Below are 17,819 nucleotides of genomic sequence, written 5' to 3'. Positions count from 1 at the left end.
TCCCACTGTTTGTTTTTGGGATTAGATGATGCATGAAGACCCTCAGAAAGGCATCTCTTCTTATCTGGGGCCACAGAGTCAAGTGATGTAACAGGGCTCGGAGGAGTTCCTCTTTCAGACCTGTACCTGTCACTTCCTGACCTTGAGTCTGTCCCCTGCTGTTCTCTCAGTGCCTGAGACCTGCTACTTGTGTCCAAGGTGGCGGTGACAACAACTGCCAGGTGACCGATTGCAAAGGGGGCTTCTCTGAGCTCCAGGCAGTGGGGAGCAATTTCAAATCTTCCTCTAAAGTAGAAGTACTGTGCTAAAAAGTATAGGTGTATATGTGGTTGAAGGGAGGTGTGTGTGCGCACGTCTCCATGGCGACCAGCACTGGCTGGTGGGCCCTGGTGCACATTTATTACCAGGACAAGTCTCGAGGTGGCTTGTGGAATGTCACCGCAGAGGCCAGGGGAGGTTAGAGTCTGGTACCCGGGTGCCTCTGGGACGGCCAGGTGGCTGTTGGGTCACCTCTGCCCCTGGATCTCTCAGGGCAGTTCAGGGGTGGCTGTCGTTGCCATAGCGCCGTTTGCTTGTGCTGTCTTATTTTTTGTTTGTTTCTGATGTGGTTTAGTATCAGTGATGCGTTGAGGTACTGCCCTCAACGCCTGACGGTTCGTGCAGCTGCACATTTCTCTGAGATGCGATACTGATAACAAAATGCTCAGGTAAAGACTCAGTTCCCTCTGTGCTGACAGAGATCTTGAGGACAGTTTCCCCTCTGGTCTGAGTGTGTCGGGGTGAGAGGAGCGGGGGACCATGTGCCCCAGACCCCACACGTTGATAGAAAAAGTGACAAAGCCAGCCTGTGCCCCTTGGGGGGGAACACCTCCCCCCACCTAGTCCTTTACATTTGTGTACTTTACCACGTTACCCTGTACATCATCTCATCGTACCTCTCAGTAGCCTGGGGTGGTGGACGAGGCAGAGAAGGCCAGCAGCCCTTTGCGAGGAGCAGGGGCGCCCGGCAGTGTAGGCATCCCCGTGCTCAGGGCCTGGAGTCTGTCTCCGGATCCCAGGCCCAGCGCAGTTGGTAATTCAATAGTGTTGCACGCCTGCTGCGGGCCTGCAAACTTTCGTTCTGCTTCGCATTTCATGGTCTCTTGGTGGAGAGAGCCTCGTACTGTAACTGCGGACCTCAGATGGGTCTTGAACCCAGGAGAAGAGATGCTGTTTATATAGAACCAGAAGAAATGCCAGTGAGTAATTCAGTTATTCAGAAAGAACTTATCCTGCTGTGCACTGGGGCTGCGATCATAGACTGGACAGGCCGTTTGTGCACCGTTCTATGTGACAGGAAATGCCCTGGAAGGTTCTAAACTCCTTAGAAGGAGTTAGAAGGAAGGTCACACAGTCCAGCCTGTGTCTATCCCAAGGCGGGCCCTGAGATGGTGATAGCTTTTCAGGAAAGGGCGTGGTCCACCTTGAGGCTTCTGGGCATCGGGTTCTTTATAGAGGATTGCAGGCTAAGGCTCTGTATTACTTCTGTGGGTGAGGGGGCTGGGGAAGGTGGAACCCCAGCCTGATGTGTTAAAAATGGATGCTGAGAAAATAGCAGGAGTGCCAGGAAGGGCAAGCACTGTCCTTCTAAATCACTTTCTAAATGACAGTATCTGCGGTGAAAAGTGTACTCTCTCTCAGAAGCCCTTGGGCTCATGGTGCCAGGATGGTTGTCTGCTTGGTGGTGGTGAAGATTTTTGGCACTGCAGAGTTTAGGACTGATTATCAGTCGCCTGTACACACGTGGTAGTAATGGTTATATTGGTAAACAACAGATTCAGTATTTTTATTTTTTAAGTACAACCACATCTCACTAATTCAAAGCAATTCTGATTCAGAAATGAAGGTAGTTTAGAGTGGGTCTGAATTGAAGGTTATTTTAAGAAAATTGTAGGGAAGAGATTACTTAATTTTATAATAATTTTCAGACATTTTGTAAATTTCAAATTTTATGCTTTTATTCTTGGACGTATATAAGACAAAGACAGTCCAAATACATGAAAAATATGAGTAAAGATTTTTTTTTTGTTTCACTTTATATAGAAGCTTGAACTAAGCTGAATGTTGGCAGTTATAAGTTTGGGGGTACCTTCTTTAATGAGAGGAAAAACCTCATGAGTTATTTCTAATATTTGTGTGTAAATAGATGTTCATTCAGGCTTTTATTCCTTCTCAGATAGAAGCAAAAGCCCTCTCAGGCCTCTCATCTCTATTAATAACGCCACTCTTCTTCAAATTATTCGGCCTTCATTTGCAGCAACATGGATGGACCTAGAGATTATCATACTAGAGTGCAGTAAGTCAGACAGAGAAAGACAAATACCATATGATATCACTTATACGTGGAATCTAAAATACGACACAAATGAACCTACCTATGAAACAGAAACAGAATCACGGACATAGAGAACAGACTGGTGGTTGCCAAGGGGGAGGGGGTTGGGGGAGGGATGGAGTGGGAGGCTGGGGTTGGCAGATGTAAGCTATTATACATAGGATGGATAAACAACCAGGTCCTACTGTACAGCACAGGGAACTATATTCAATATCCTGTGATAAACCATAATGGAAAAGAATATAAAAAAAGAATATATATATGTATAGCTGAATCACTTTGCTATACAGCAGTAATTAATACAACATTGTAAGTCAGTTATATTTCCATAAAAAAATTATTTGGCTTTGAATGGAAAATAGTGGTCCTCTCTACTGATCCCCCACCCAGTATAAAAAAGAGGTCCAGTAGAGTGTACCGTGTGCTTTTATTTGTGTGACTCTCCTTTATTCTTGTGCAACCCTAAGCTGGAGCTGTGATGATCCCTCTTTTAGAGAAGAGGGAACTCCTTGTCTGGCAAATTAATTGTGAACAGCTCAGCCTGGCATTGGTAGTCTTCTGTCAAGAGAGCTCTCCGCCCTTCTCTCCAGATACCCCCAAACTGATATCCTAAAGTTCAGGCAAACTGTGCCCAGGGCCTACCCTCTCCCCACTTTGCATCCAGTGTCACATTCCTGCCTGTGCTGCTCCTCTACTCTTATTTATTTGGTTCAAAGCATTGTGTCCTTTGTTTCATTTTCTCCCTTCTCTGAACTTCTGCAGCACTTAAGGTATGCTATACTGGCATTATTTGAAAATATCTGTTGATGACCCATTTTACAGATAAGGAAATTAGACACAGGTAGGTTAAATAGTTTATCCGAGGGTGCAGACCTCATAAATGCGGAAAAGGTTGGTGGTCAGCCTTGGCCTCATTGAGAAGTGGTTTTTGTCTATAGTTTTTCATGTTTAGTCTTAAACCTCACATTTGTCCAGAGCAAAACACTTGGAAGACAGTTAAAGGGGATTTCAGCTGGGAATAACCTGCAGGCTTTATACTATCTCTTGTAGGAGATCTGGGACCAAGCAGTTTTCTTACTAGTAAAACAGAGATAATACTCACCCTACAGGGGATATTTCATGACTCAGATTAGAGAGCAACTGTCTTTGCAGAGATTTAGCAATGTGAGTTTCTCATTTATTCATTCAGTACCCGTGGGCTGTTTGTTTAAGCTTAGTACAGTCACCCCTCGGCCTCCGTGGAGGACAAAATACCAAAATCCGAGGATGATCAAATCCCTCATGTAAAATGGCATAATATTTGCATATAACTTTGCATATCGTCCCATATACCTTAAATCATCTCTGGATTACTTATAATACCTATTACAATGTAAATAGTTGTAAATACAATTTAAATACTATGTAAATAGTTGCCCAATGAGGCAAATTGAAGTTTTGCTTTTTTTGGACCTTTCTGGAATATTTTTTTAATATTTTGATCCACAGTTGGTTGAATTCCCAGATGTGGAACCTGTAGGCCGACTGTACTATGTCAGCTTTGGGGAAACAGCAACAGACAAGGCCCACATGGTCTTTCTTTGCAGTGAGCCTAGAGTTCAATAAGGGAGATTGACCATCACCAAACAATTATTTAATTAATACTGTAACAGAGGGGGGCTTCGCTGGTGGTGCAGTGGTTGAGAATCCGCCTGCCGATGCAGGGGACGCGGGTTCGTGCCTCGGTCCGGGAGATCCCACATGCCGCGGAGCGGCTGGGCCCGTGAGCCATGGCCGCTGAGCCTGCGCATCCGGAGCCTGTGCTCCGCAACGGCAGAGGCCACAACAGTGAGAGGCTCGCGTACCGCAAAAAAAAAAAAACACCAAAAAAAAAAACTGAAACAGATTTCAGGAACCTGAGAGCAGGGGGATCCGACCGAATCTTGAGGCCCAAAGGAGGTGTCCCTGAGGGTGTGATATTTTAGCTAAGTATTTAAGAAGGAACAGACGTTCCCTTCCTTAGTTTTCTGCTCTGATATTTTTAGTAATTTAAAGCAAACCAGTAAGCAGGACTCTTCTAGCCACACTATTGCCTTCCTTGTCTAAAGCTCTTATTTTTATAGGCAAATACATTCTTTTCAGTTAAGTTAGCAACATGCGTATGGTAGAAAGAAATGGTCTTTGGAGTTGAGACCTATGTTCTGTTTGCTGATCTTGTGTACAAGCAGGTTTGCCTAGGGATGGAATGTCTTCCTACAAGGCAGCTCTGTCTGGACTGGGTCCAGCTGTGTTCTCTGGCAGTTGCTGTTGTTACCCTCAGATACCCTGACTCCAGACCAGCCCCGACCAGAGTTCATGTGTTCCCTGGTAGGCCCATCTTCCTGAGCTTCAGGGATGTTTCTGATGCTCTGAGAAATATTCAAGACTTCTACCAAATTGATGTGCCTTTCCTCTTTCTCTGTTTCCTTGATCTTTTCCTCAGATCAAGCAGAAAGCTGCTGTACAGTGTGTGTGTGGGTGTCAGCTTGATCTTCCCTAGCACTTGTGAGGTGACGGGTGCAGCCCTTGCACCTCTTTTTTCAGCCTTATGAAAACTGCTCACTAGGACCTGAAGTGGTGGCCAAGGAGGGACAGTCAGGAGTGCAGGGCTGACCAGCACCTTTTACCTGCGCAGGCCTCACACCCTGGATAGCCGTGCTGGTCCTGTAATGATGGATGGATGTACCTTTGTTCGTTCCTTCTTTTTTCTTTTTTGGTCTTTTCCTTTTTTTTTTAAATTGAAGTCTAGTTGATGTACAATATTGTATAAGTTATAGGTGTACAATATAGTTATTCACAGCTTTTAAAGCTTATGCTCCACTTAGAGTTATTATAAAATATTGGCTATACTCCCTGGGTTGTACAATATATCCTTGTAGCTTATTTTATACCTAATAGTTTGTACCTCCTGCTCCCCTCCTTCTATCCTGCCCCCCACCCAACTGGTGACCACTAGCTTGTTCTCTGTAGCTGTGAGGCCGCCTCTTTTTTGTTATATTCACTAGTTTGTCCATTCTTAATGTGGATAAGCCATATATATATACACATATATATATATATATCATGCGTGTCTGTCTGTCTGTATGTATGTGTACATATGCATGCACACAAGTACGTATGTACACACATGTATGTGTACATATGTGTGTATATGTTTGTATATGTGTGTGTATATATGTGTGCGTGTGTACACACACATATATATATATATACTGCTGTCATATTTATGAAACTAGGATCATTAATAGTATGTATTCTTCACTACCTTATACGACCATGCAAGGCAGAGAATTGTGTGAGGCTAATGTTACCACAAATTTAAATATTTGCAGCTTTTAAATTTGTACTTAGAGCTTTTATGTAGCTTCTGATTACTTTGTGGTGTTGGAGCAGGGCATCCATTTCTCACTTGATTTCTCCCATCTCCTTTTCACCCCCAATTTAGAAATATTAGGTATGTTTTGGCTCTGCTTGCCTTTGTCGAGCTGGTGGAAGAAACGGCATGGGATCAAGAGAGCCTTTTCTATTTTAGCCCTTCTTAACATTAGTATGTCCAAAATAAATGTATTCTTGAAATTAAATGCTATGAACTAACCTTTTCCAGCCCTGAAAGCTGTAACCTCAGGGTTTAAACCAAGAGAAAGAGGAATTTAAAATAGCATTTTTGGTCATTTCAAGAATCGCAATGTTTAGTGGCAGGTAAACATGGGGAAAAATATTCAGCCTCATTAGTAATCAAAGGAATATAAAAGAAAATGCTGCCAGACTATTTTATCAATAACATGGGCAGTTTTTCAAATGTAAGAGAAAGAAAGGAAGAAGGGAAAGATGTTGAATCGGGTGGTGGAAGTATAAAGCTGTACCTTGCCCCCTCGAAGGCAATTTAGCAGTATTTGTCAAGTGCTGCAGAGGTGTTAGTGCCTTTGACACAGTGATTACACTCTGGGAGCTTAGCCTAAGGAAATAACCAGAAATGGACATAAATATAATTATAACGTTAGGAACTTGGAAACAACCTAAATGTCCAACAACTGGGGATTGGTTACATGAAGTGTGAAAATGTGTGCAGTGGGCTTTTCTGCCACTAAGAATGGGAAACTATTTGGAAAAATAATGACAGGGGAAAAAGTTTGTAAAATAACATAAAGTGAAGCATGAACCTAGTATTTTGAAATGTGATCTATTTATACACACACTCTGTATGTGTGTCTGACAATTAAAAACATACATCAGAATAAAATATTGTCTCTGGGTGATGGGAATGTTGGTGGTTTTTTATTCTTCACTGGAGTTTTCTGTATTTTCCAAATATGCTTATAATCAGAAGAAATTCCATAATTTTAAAATGCATACTTTAGAATACTTTGTACTGATATAACCATATGAAAACATAGGGGAAATAAAGCCTAAAGGAAATTACAACCGAATGCCCTCAGTGAGTTTTGATGAGGTGATGGGACTTGGTGGGGTGGTTGTTCTTTATGTTTTTCTTGAATGTGCTTCTGTTTAGAATATATCTTATATTAGGAAAGCAAATGTAAAATAAATGTAGAAAAGTACTTTAGGAATCCATGCCATGTTTGAGCGGAGTTAGTACTTTGTGATATTCCCTTGTGACTGTGGTCCATCTTGAGGATGATGAAAACTGTTAACAGTGGTGGTCAGTGATAGACATTTTCTTTCCTTCTGCAGATATTCCTGAAATTCCAGAGAGCATCTCATTCTGTAAAGCACTACAGGTCGCTGACTTCAGCGGGAACCCACTGACTAGGTAACCTTTCTGCTTGCTTTCCTGTGCATAGTACTAAGGGTACCTTTTTTGAACACGGGGACATTGGGAGCCCCTCCTGTGGCTCCTGGCTCAGTCGTGAGCCCACTGACCAGTGGATTCCAGGCGCCAGTGTTGCCAGGGTAACCGAGTTGATGCCCAAACAGCAATGCAGGGACAGCCCTCAAGAGTCCATTCTAGATGTCTCTCTGGGCCAGGTGGGCCTATTTATAAAATTTCTCAAGACTCTGTAAGCAACCTCGAAGAAAGGACTCTTCCTTTCCTTTCCATTCCCTTTTTTTGTGTGTGTTTTTTAAAGTGTCTAGAAAAATTGAGATTGAGTTAAAATTTGGGATTCATCTCATCTGTCTCAAAATTGCTTGGATCTTCTTGGGTATGGAGTGGTGGGGAATGCCCTATTTCGTTTTGTTTTTCCCGTATCTGCTTATTTTTAAGAAGTATAAATATGTCTTAAAAACAATTCTGGTTTTTGTCTTTTGAATTTTAGTTATGTTATTAGTAATGTTTATTTTTATGAAAAATAGTACTCTAGTAAGCTCTAGCCTGATAGCTTTCTAACTCACCACCGTTGTCACATCTCGTTCTCTTTCTTAACCATCATCCATATGGTTGTCCCTCTTTCTCAAACCTTTCTGTAGCTCCCCGTCCCTATAAGATCAAGTGGGAGCTCCTGGTGTGCTGTGCAGCCTCCCCCCCGCCCTCTGCCTGACCTTGGCCGGCCTTTCCACCTGCATGGCCCTCAATTGCCTTGTCTGATGTTGTGTCCTCTGTAATAAAGGGCTCCAGGTCTCTGATTTCACTCCCCCTCGTTTTGACTGTGCCAACCCTTTCGCTCTCCTTTAAGATGCAGCCTGAGCATCACATTTCTTCAGGGGGCCTTTCCTGACGACTCCCCGCGGCCCCTCCTCTGGGCCCTGTAACCCTCTCTGAGTACTTTTCTCATAACACTCGAAACCTACACGTAAACGATCACTTTGACCAAGGCCCCCCAACGAGATGTACTCCTCTGTCATTTACGGTTCTATCTGCAGCCCTACTGTACTTTCTGGAATGGAGTGAGCCCTCAGTGTTTGTTGAACTGAACTGAGCTATTTGTGCTCAAGGCAGCTCATAGGGTTGGGCAGCTGGGAAATATTATGCTGCTCTGGAGGTTTTTTGTTAACTCTTCAGTTGCTTAATCCCCTTGTCTACTTCTTTAGTGTTTTTCCCCTAATGTCAACTGATATGTGACTTTATCATCATTTCAAAACTCTCTTGACCAGAACACACTGCATCGTATGAGGCCTTACTCAGTTTTCACCCTGGACTCGTTTTTGGCAGGTTTCTTAAAGGAAAGCTGTTTTAATTTGGCAGGTGTGCTCTTTTAAGAATTAAGACCAAAAAAAAAAAAAAAAAAAAAGAATTAAGACGATGTCTGTGAGTTGAAGGGACCTTTAAAATTATTCAGCGTGGCCTAGTGATTTTATGGCTGAAGAAACTGAGGCTCCAAGAGGTGAAATGACCTTTCTAGATCATGCAGCCTCTGAGCGGCAGCTCAGACTAGCTTTCCTCTCTCCCGACCTTAAGTCTGGCCTTCCTCATCGGGTCACATCACTAGTTTGGCTCTTAATGTTAAGAGCCAGTGAAAAAAGCAAATCAGCCATTTAAAGATACAATTTCCTTATATTTACGATCATTTTAGCTAGTTTTAAAATTATATATAGTTTCTGGTAAAAACTCAGAACCGTTAAGTTGCATCTTTTGAAATATAAATTTAAAAAATCTTAGCTCTATTACACTACGAAAGAGGTTGCAACTTCGTAGAAACCATTCCTGAGAATGTATTTCATCGATTATGAAAATCCTAGTTAATACTCTCGTCTTTTGGGGCCTGGATTTGGTTTTGAAGTTTGGAATTACCTGTATTAGATGTCAAACAGCATAGGAATTTTTTTTTATTAGTTTCTGCTTTATAACAAAGTGAATCAGTTGTACATATACATCTGTTCCCATATCCCTTCCCTCTTGCGTCTCCCTCCCTCCCACCCTCCCTATCCCACCCCTCCAGGCAGTCACAAAGCACCAAGCTGATCTCCCTGTGCTATGCGGCTGCTTCCCACTAGCTATCTACCTTACGTTTGGTAGTGTATATATGTCCATGCCTCTCTCTCGCTTTGTCACAGCTTACCCTTCCCCATCCCCATATCCTCAAGTCCATTCTCAAGTAGGTCTGTGTCTTTATTCCTATTTTACCCCTAGGTTCTTCATGACATTTTTTCCCCCTAAATTCCATATATATGTGTTAGCATACGGTATTTGTCTTTCTCTTTCTGACTTACTTCACTCTGTATGACAGACTCTAGGTCTATCCACCTCATTACAAATAGCTCAATTTCGTTTCTTTTTATGGCTGAGTAATATTCCATTGTATATATGTGCCACATCTTCTTTATCCATTCATCGGATGATGGACATTTAGGTTGTTCCCATCCGGGCTATTGTAAATAGAGCTCTAGAAAGGGGAAAGAAATGAAAGATTCTAATCTAGAGACTATCACTAAGGCAAGAAGTCCTCACCACCCCCTGCAAAAAAATGAGTTATGTGTTCTTTTCTCCATCTTAGCAGATTTATGTATAAGGACCTTCAGCATTTTAGATGCAATGAGATTTTTTTTGCTTTCAGTTTGTGTTTTTTCCTCTCCAAATACTAGTAACCATAGAAATATTGAAAGTAAACTTTCTTTGCAGGTATTTAAATAATACTTTTGTTTTGAATCCTTGCTCTTCAGTAGTCTAAGGGAAGTATGCAGAATTTCTCTTTGTGTAGAACGTTGTGAAACATAAATCATCTCACATGATTGACATATGAAATCAAGTGAAAAGAAAAATATTAAGAAAGTAGCAATTAGCTGTCAGCTGATCAATTGTAAGTAATCTGTAGCTTTGCTCTGGGTATTATAAGCTACAGGAAAAAAAAATCAAGCCACTGTCTTGTGTTTTATTATAATATTGTAGACTAAAATTTCTATTTTCTGTTAATCAATAAAGTATTTTCGCTCTTAGGCACTTTCAGCTGCAGGAAATATTTATCATTTTCTTTCATACCCATACACTCGGTAGGCTCACAACATTGTTTCTCCTTTATTCTTACAGCTTGAATATCTTTCCTCTCTAATTATTTCTGGATCACCCTGTCAACAAGTATTTATCATACCCCTGTACTGCTAGGTAGACCAAGTCCTTATTTTTTTCCTTATAAATAGAAAGACAAGACAAATGTGCCATATATAAAGTAATTTTAGGAGGTTTTTTCAGTCAGCATACAGAAGAAATCTTTATATTTATGTTAGTATACACCATATATGCTCTTCTCTTTTTCAACTGTAACAATATTTTTTTTGTTTTAGATTGCCAGAAAGCTTTCCCGAATTGCAGAATTTGACATGTCTTTCTGTAAATGACATCTCACTGCAGTCTCTGCCTGAAAATATTGGCAAGTAAGTTTTTATGTGAAGTTTGCATATACAGGGTGAAAGGGCGTTTATATCATCAACTCCACTTCCTTCGCTTTTACAGGTCTTGTTTTTCTACTCAGAAAGCCGCTTAGCCAGTCTTCAATATCTCCCTCAAGAAAGCCTCTGCGTTTTTGCATCCAGTTGCCCCTATATTTTAATGGTTAAAAAGGATGCTGCTACTTGTTACTAGTGAAAAACCTAATTTTTCTTTTTTTTTTTTTTTTTTTTGCGGTACGCGGGCCTCCCACTGCTGTGGCCTCTCCCGTTGCGGAGCACAGGCTCCGGATGCGCAGGCTCAGCAGCCATGGCTCACGGGCCCAGCCGCTCCGCGGCACGTGGGATCCTCGCGGACCGGGGCATGAACGCGTGTCCCCTGCATCGGCAGGCGGACTCTCAACCACCGCGCCACCAGGGAAGCCCAAAAAACCTAATTTGTTTTGAAGTTTTCTCCAAACCGATGGATTCCAGAGTAGTTAACTGAAGCGAAGTAGCATGTGTCATATAGGTGGTTATTAAGTACTCTTAGAAACGACTACTCCTAGTAATTTCATTGGAAACATAGGGCATGTGCCCTAAACAACAGCTCTGTCTGACAATATTTGTGTGCCATGGACCTGGGAACAGGGAGTTAGGGTGGTGTGTCTGGAGAGCAGGCGTGGTGTGTGTGTTGGGGGGGGCTGGGGAGAGGGGTGGGATGGGACGGGCACGTGTCCACGATGCTGGCTCGGAGGTCAGGGAGGACGGCCATGGCAAGAAATAAAACCCTGTGGAGAAACTGTATGCTGGTGAATCAGTGTTCTTTTGCACATTCCCACAGATGAACTGATTGATGGAATTATCTTAGTAGGTCTTCTCGTCTTCTCCATCCCTTCAGGACAGACACTGGCTTAAAGCAGTCTGGTGGCTCATGCTTGACCACTTAAAAGCCCACTGTGGCCAGCCGACACTGGTGAACCAGTGTGTCCTGCTGTCATAAAGGATTTCTCTCGGCCTTACCCGTCCTGCCTAAGTTCTAAGATAAAACAGAAGCTCGCCTTTTGGGGAACTGCAGTGTATCTGGGTTTGTTCTGCAGAGGTTCTCTTGCCAGACATCTGAAGCCCCCTGCGTCCCTTCCTTGCAGGAGGAGGACGGCTGGCTGCCCTGTTTCTGTCTGCAGGTCTGTGTTCCTCTGAGGTTCACGCTGATGCTTAGACACTGGGCCAGCACACGTGCTGATTAAGAACTGCGCCGCTTAGGTCTCGAGATGGGACAGAGACAAGAGGGTCCCTGAGTTCATGGTACCCATCGTGGAGGAAGTGAACAGTGTTTTGCCGTGGATTTCACGCACTGCACTCTTGCTGTGTCAAGTTTCATATATTTCTAATTAATATAATAGCCACTGAAATACTGCTGCTGCCTTCCTCGTGCCCCTCGGGGGTCTCTGGAATCTAATTCCCTTGAGACCCTCCTCCACTCTCCCCGGCCTCCCACTGGCCTGATGGTTGCCCCTTCCATCCCCTCATTCATGTCTTTTTAAACAGGTTTCATGCTTTGAGAGGAAATATGTTCTTATTAAACCAGAGTTCCCTCTCACTCCCCACTGCATTGTTTTTATGGAAAATGTTACTTAACAATCCTTTCAGGATAATTTACAATAGGCTTTATGCCACTTTTCTGTTAATATCTATGCTTATTTTTGTCAGCGTTCAGCGTTTCTTGTGTATCTGCTTTTTTGATCAGTAATAAGGGCAGTTTTTTGTTTTGTTTCAGGTTTAGATTTAATCAGCTTGTGTTATTATTACAGCCTCATATATACCGCTTGTTTCCAAAATAAAATGCCACTTTGAATTTGAACCCTGTGGTGAGTAATCACCTAGAAAGTAAGAATATTGGGCAGAGGAGTGAATCAACTGATTTTTATTAGGTCAGTTGGTGAAAGTTAATGGGAAATGGGAAGTTTCCTATTCCTGGTTTTGTTACCGTAGCAAGAGACTCCATGGTTTCTTCCTGTTGGACTTAGGGTTTATGTGTCCATTCTCACTTAGTAGAAAGAAACGGAGAGCAGACTCCTCCCTGGGGAAGACTGGACCCCTCTGGTGCCCTGGACGGTGCTGAAAAGGCACTTGAAACGGCTGAGTTGGTGACTGTCCAGGAGATCTCTTGTTTGCATAAGCATACTGTACTTTAAACAAATCGTTATTTGACACCGACTTTCCTCTTGGGAGGGACTCTTCAGTTTCCCGAAGATTCCCACATCCCACATGGTTGCTCTGGAGCATTTAACCAAATATTTAGTAACCAGAATACTTCTCAGAGACAGTATGGTATTGTAAATAAGGCACAAAGATCGGGTATTACAAAAAGTAGGAAAATGACATCGAATGGCCACTTACATGATGGATACTCACTGTTGTCTCTGTGGATTCTGAAGTGGAGGTTTGGGCATAAATTAACCCTGCCTGTTTGGTCAGATGGGGCAGCTACCTCAGCGTTGGCCTTTTTTTTTTTTTTTTTTTTTTTTTTTTTGCGGTAGGCGGGCCTCTCACTGTTGTGGCCTCTCCCGTTGCGGAGCACAGGCTCTGGACGCACAGGCTCTGGACGCGCAGGCTCAGCGGCCATGGCTCACGGGCCCAGCCGCTCCTCGGCATGTGGGATCTTCCCGGACTGGGGCACGAACCCGTGTTCCCTGCATCGGCAGGCGGACTCTCAACCACTGCGCCACCAGGGAAGCCCAGTGTTGGCCTTTTGAGCCTCAGTTGACGATGGGATCTCGGTGTCTCCTTTCGGCACCTGGCACGGCACGTGGCCTTAACTGGGAGAGCTGTGGGTTTCTCCAGGATTGGGTGGGCGTATCCCGCCTGGAGGAGAGAGTCCAGCCTTTCGGACAGGCAGCCTTGCAGGGCCTCGGAGCTGAGGGCACCCTGTCCCATCCCGTGTGATTCGCTGACGGCAGTTTGAAGAGCGTTCGGGCGTTGATGGCAGAGTTGGAGCTGGAGTCAGGCGCTCCTGGCCCCAGGCCTGCTTTTCCCCCACTCCACCCCCATCACCGTAGGACAGCCGCCTCCCACGGCCCTGAGGGACTCAGTGACTTTCTTCTCATTCCCCTAGCGACACCTAACAGTCCATTTTTTAAGTAGTCAGGTCCAAACAACTCGATAAGCATTTTTGTCCTAACAACCTAGCAGCTGTTCGAAAAAGTAACAGTATACGTTGAAAGACTGAATATTTGTATTTCATTCTTAAACATCCCCATATCTGTGCTGTGGGAGGTGGGATACCCGATGGGCACCTGCCCAGCTTCTCAAAATATCACGGCATTTCCTTTTCCACGTCCTCGGCGTTCGTCACCGCTTTGCAAAGATGCACTGTCCTCAACAGGCGTACAGAGGTCCTGTGAGTTTGCCTCAGTGCACAGTAGCTTGCTGCCGTCAGAATTGCTGAGTGCACTGTTTGGGTGCTTGGGAGTCTGCAGCATCAGCTGTTGGTGATGAGCAGCAGCCAGGATCGCCCAGGTGGTTCATGTCCTGCAGGGCGTGACTACATGCCAGGTAACCGTCAGTGCAGTTACCTTGATAAAGCAAGTCTCTCAAGTAGTAGAATCTTTATAATACTTGTGGTGAGATGAGAAATGATCAGGAAAATCTTTTGAACCACAGAGAGTTATACGCGTTACTTCGTGCAAAAGCACACATTTTCCTTTCACTAGAATAAAAGTGTCTCAAATTTGCTGACTCTTTTCTGTGATGGCCCGTGAGTACTACATTACTTGGTCCTTCAAAGGAAAGGTGATACCTAACAAAGAGCGGGAAACGAACTCACCTTCAATGGGTGTTTTAAAACCCCTTTGTTAAAAATAGAAAAATACACCTTCTGATTAGTCTTTGTGAGCAAGTGTTTGATGTTGGGAAGATGGGAATTTATCAGCTGAATTTCAGCAAAGACCTTTCCATAATCAGAAGAAATTTTAAAAAATTGGTCATAGGGTGATTTAATAAGTGCAGCTGATGACGCAGTTCTTGGATCAGTGTAACTTTGTGAGGTGTCTTTTTCACCTGTTACAGCCATTAAACAAGTATCAAAACAAATCATTTAGAATCAGTTTTGTTCTCAAATGTAAAACAAAAGATTTACTACATAATACAGTATTTTCAGCCTCATTGCTTTCACTAATGAGAGCCAGAAAGATTTTTGTATCTTTAGTAAAATATTTAAAAATATTTTTTCTTTTATCTTCTACTTAAAATTTTTTGTTTTTATATATTTTATAATGTGTACAATATAATGGCACATAGTGCATCTATATATATTTTTAAAATAAACAGAAGGATTATGAAGGTTTACTCTTAAACGTGTGGGGACCACCACTCTAGAGCAGACTGTTTGGGAGTCCCTTAAGCCAGAGACCAGTGGTTCTCAAACTCTGCCTTGTTGGGCCCCCAGGTGTTCCCGGGAAGTCTCTGCCGGGAGTTGTGGGGAGTGTGGACCAGTGCCCTGGTTCATGGTCTCTGCTGGTCCCTGTTTGCACCAGCACAGCTCTGCTATTACCTTTAAAGTTTTTTTTTTTTTTTGGTATCGGTGTTACATATAATATTTTCATTTAAAAAGTCTGCTGTATATGTGTTTCACTCGAAGTTTGGAGACCCCTGTTTCAGATGCTTGGTGGTGCTTGTTCATTGTAGCAGCATGCATTGGGGAGTTTTCACTGGGTTATAGATCCCTCTGAGCTCTGCTCAAACCAAGAAGAGAGCTTCAAAGCCTTTTATGAAAGTGAACTTTAGAATTCTTTACCTGCCTCCTCTCTTTCCAAACTGGCTGAGGTTTTTCCCACCTAATGGTTGAAATTCTGCCTCTTTCATGAAACCTTCTCCAGTGATTGGAAGAGGTGAAATAGATCCCAGACTCAGATTCCCTGACCGCCCCTCCCCTCCCCCGACATCGCGCACACAATCAGCCCTTGAGTGCTTTGTCTGCACACAGAAGGCTAGTTCAGTGTTTGATTGTGTGTGTGTGTGTGTGTGTGTCAGCGTGTGCACCCGAGCCACCTTGTCTCCTGTAGCCATGGGGCTCTGGGTCTGAGACCCTCTTTGTGTCTATACTGACCCTGCCGTGGCTCTGACACGCTGAACAATTTCGTGGGACGAGGTGCACAGTGTTACCTCCTGCATGCTGCTGGTTTCCAAGCTGACATCGTAGATGATCCAGTTAGGTTCCAGAAGCTTTGTGCTGGGACCTCGTTAACCTATTCGTCCACGGTCACTTTTTGGGCTAAATGCTATATAGTTTCTATAAAAGGTTGACATAAAGAAACAACTATGAAAAGAACCTGCTTCCATTGCCCTGAAATCTTCTACTGAAGAATAATTATTATCCATTAATATTGCTTAATTTCCCCCATATAAGGAGCCACTAGGGAGAGATTTTTAAAATATTTATTTTTTAGGAGGAAAAATGCCTCACCGGGAGAACTGTAAGCGTCTTCCTTTTAATAACAGTTCTGACATTTATCACATTTCCCTTTCTGCTTTTGTTGCCAGAAAGCTCAGAGCTGGTTCCCACGATCAGCGAGAGCAGCTGTGTTAGTTTCCATGGGATGAAGGGACCCGGAGACCTGGGGGCAGAGGTGCTGCGTGGCATGCACAGTGGGTGGGTGGGGGCAGGGCGGTGCTCTGATGGGCACACCTGTCCTGTTACAGCACCCTACTCACAGGTTAGCATGAACCATCCCTAGTTTCATTAGCTTTGTCTGTAAAAAGGGGGTAAGTAATCTGCCCGTGTGTGTGTGTGTGTGTGTGTGTGTGTGTGTGTGTGTGTGTGTCGCTAGTGGGTGGCAGAGAGGGGGTTTGAACTTGGTTTCTCCCTGGAAAAAGCTGCATTTCCTTTGCTGCAGGTGCCCCACTGAGCACACTAGTTTCCTCCTCCCTTCCCCGGCCCTCATTTTCTCATTCATGAAACTTTTTGCATATTTGCACTTTTTAAAGACCTCTTTAAATCCCTCTTAGAAAAAGTTGGGGTAAAGTTAAGTAAAGGACTTTATCATCGAAGGTGACACTTAGCACAGAAGGGCAGCGGTGGAGGAGGAGGGAGACCTTCATAGGACCTTCGAGAGTAGAGCTCCAAGTCCGGGATGGGCTTTAAGAAAACTGTCCAAATAGAATGGATTTTTCAGATAGGCCCTTGAAAACAGTGCCAAGTGACAATGACTTTTTACTATCCTATCGCTAAACACACCTGGAAGATTCTACCGGTCAAGCCTGAAAGGATAATTTTGCTTTAACGAGTTTTCAAACGTTGGTACGAAGTGTGAATGAATTTTTCTCTCAAAAGAGCTTGTTCATAGTGAAAATATTTTTCTTGAGACCAGTTGTATCAATTTCTACTCAAGTAAATCACAAACTGCATTTTTTTGCTTATCAAAAGTGAGGTAGCCTGAAGACAGACATGATCTTGTATATAGAGAATCCTAAGGAATCCACAGGAAACTATTAGAGCTAATAAATGAATTCAGCAAGGTTATAGGATACAAGATGAATGTACAAAAATCAGTTGTATTTCTATATAATAGCATTGAACAATCCAGAATGACATTAAGAAAACAATTCCACTTATAAAGCACCAAAATGAATAGAATACTTAGGAATAAATTTAACAGAAGAAATGTAAGACATGTGCATGGCAAACTACAAAACATTGTTCAAAGAAGTTAAAAGTGACCTAAATAAATGGGAAGACATCCTGTGTTTATGGATTAGAAGACTTAATATTGTTAAGATAACAGTACCCAAATTGATCTACAGATCAACTCAATCCCCATCAAAATCTTAGCTGGCTTTTCTGTAGGAATTGATGAGTTGATCCTAAAATTCATATGGAAATAGGAGAGACTCAGGATAGCCAAAGCAGTCTTAAAGAAGAAGAGCACAGTTGGAGGAGTCATGCTTCCAGATTTCAAAACTTAACTGCAAAGCTACAGCAATCAAGACTATGTGATACTGGCATAAGATTAGACATACAGATCAATGGAATAGAATTGGAAATTCAGAAATAAACCATTGCATTTATGGTTAACCAATTTTGACAAGAGTGCCAAAACAATTCAATGAGGACAAATAGTCTTTTCAACATATGCTGTTGGTACAACTAAATATCCATCCACATGCAAAAGAA

At 43.0% G+C, this 17,819-nt stretch overlaps 1 protein-coding gene across 1 annotated transcript in view; it reads left to right on the top strand.

The window, feature by feature from the left end:
- Positions 1-17,819, top strand: part of LRRC1 (leucine rich repeat containing 1) — a 127,113-nt gene that overhangs the window by 66,014 nt on the left and 43,280 nt on the right. Inside the window, exons 3-4 of the mRNA XM_079713489.1 lie at positions 7,085-7,163; positions 10,568-10,657. Coding sequence (XP_079569615.1) covers positions 7,085-7,163; positions 10,568-10,657 — 169 coding nt within the window. The remainder of the gene's footprint in view (positions 1-7,084; positions 7,164-10,567; positions 10,658-17,819) is intronic.

This window comes from Hyperoodon ampullatus (assembly GCF_949752795.1).
Source record: "Hyperoodon ampullatus genome assembly, chromosome: 10".
NCBI lineage: Eukaryota > Metazoa > Chordata > Mammalia > Artiodactyla > Ziphiidae > Hyperoodon > Hyperoodon ampullatus.
This window is presented reverse-complemented; position numbering and strand designations above follow the sequence as displayed.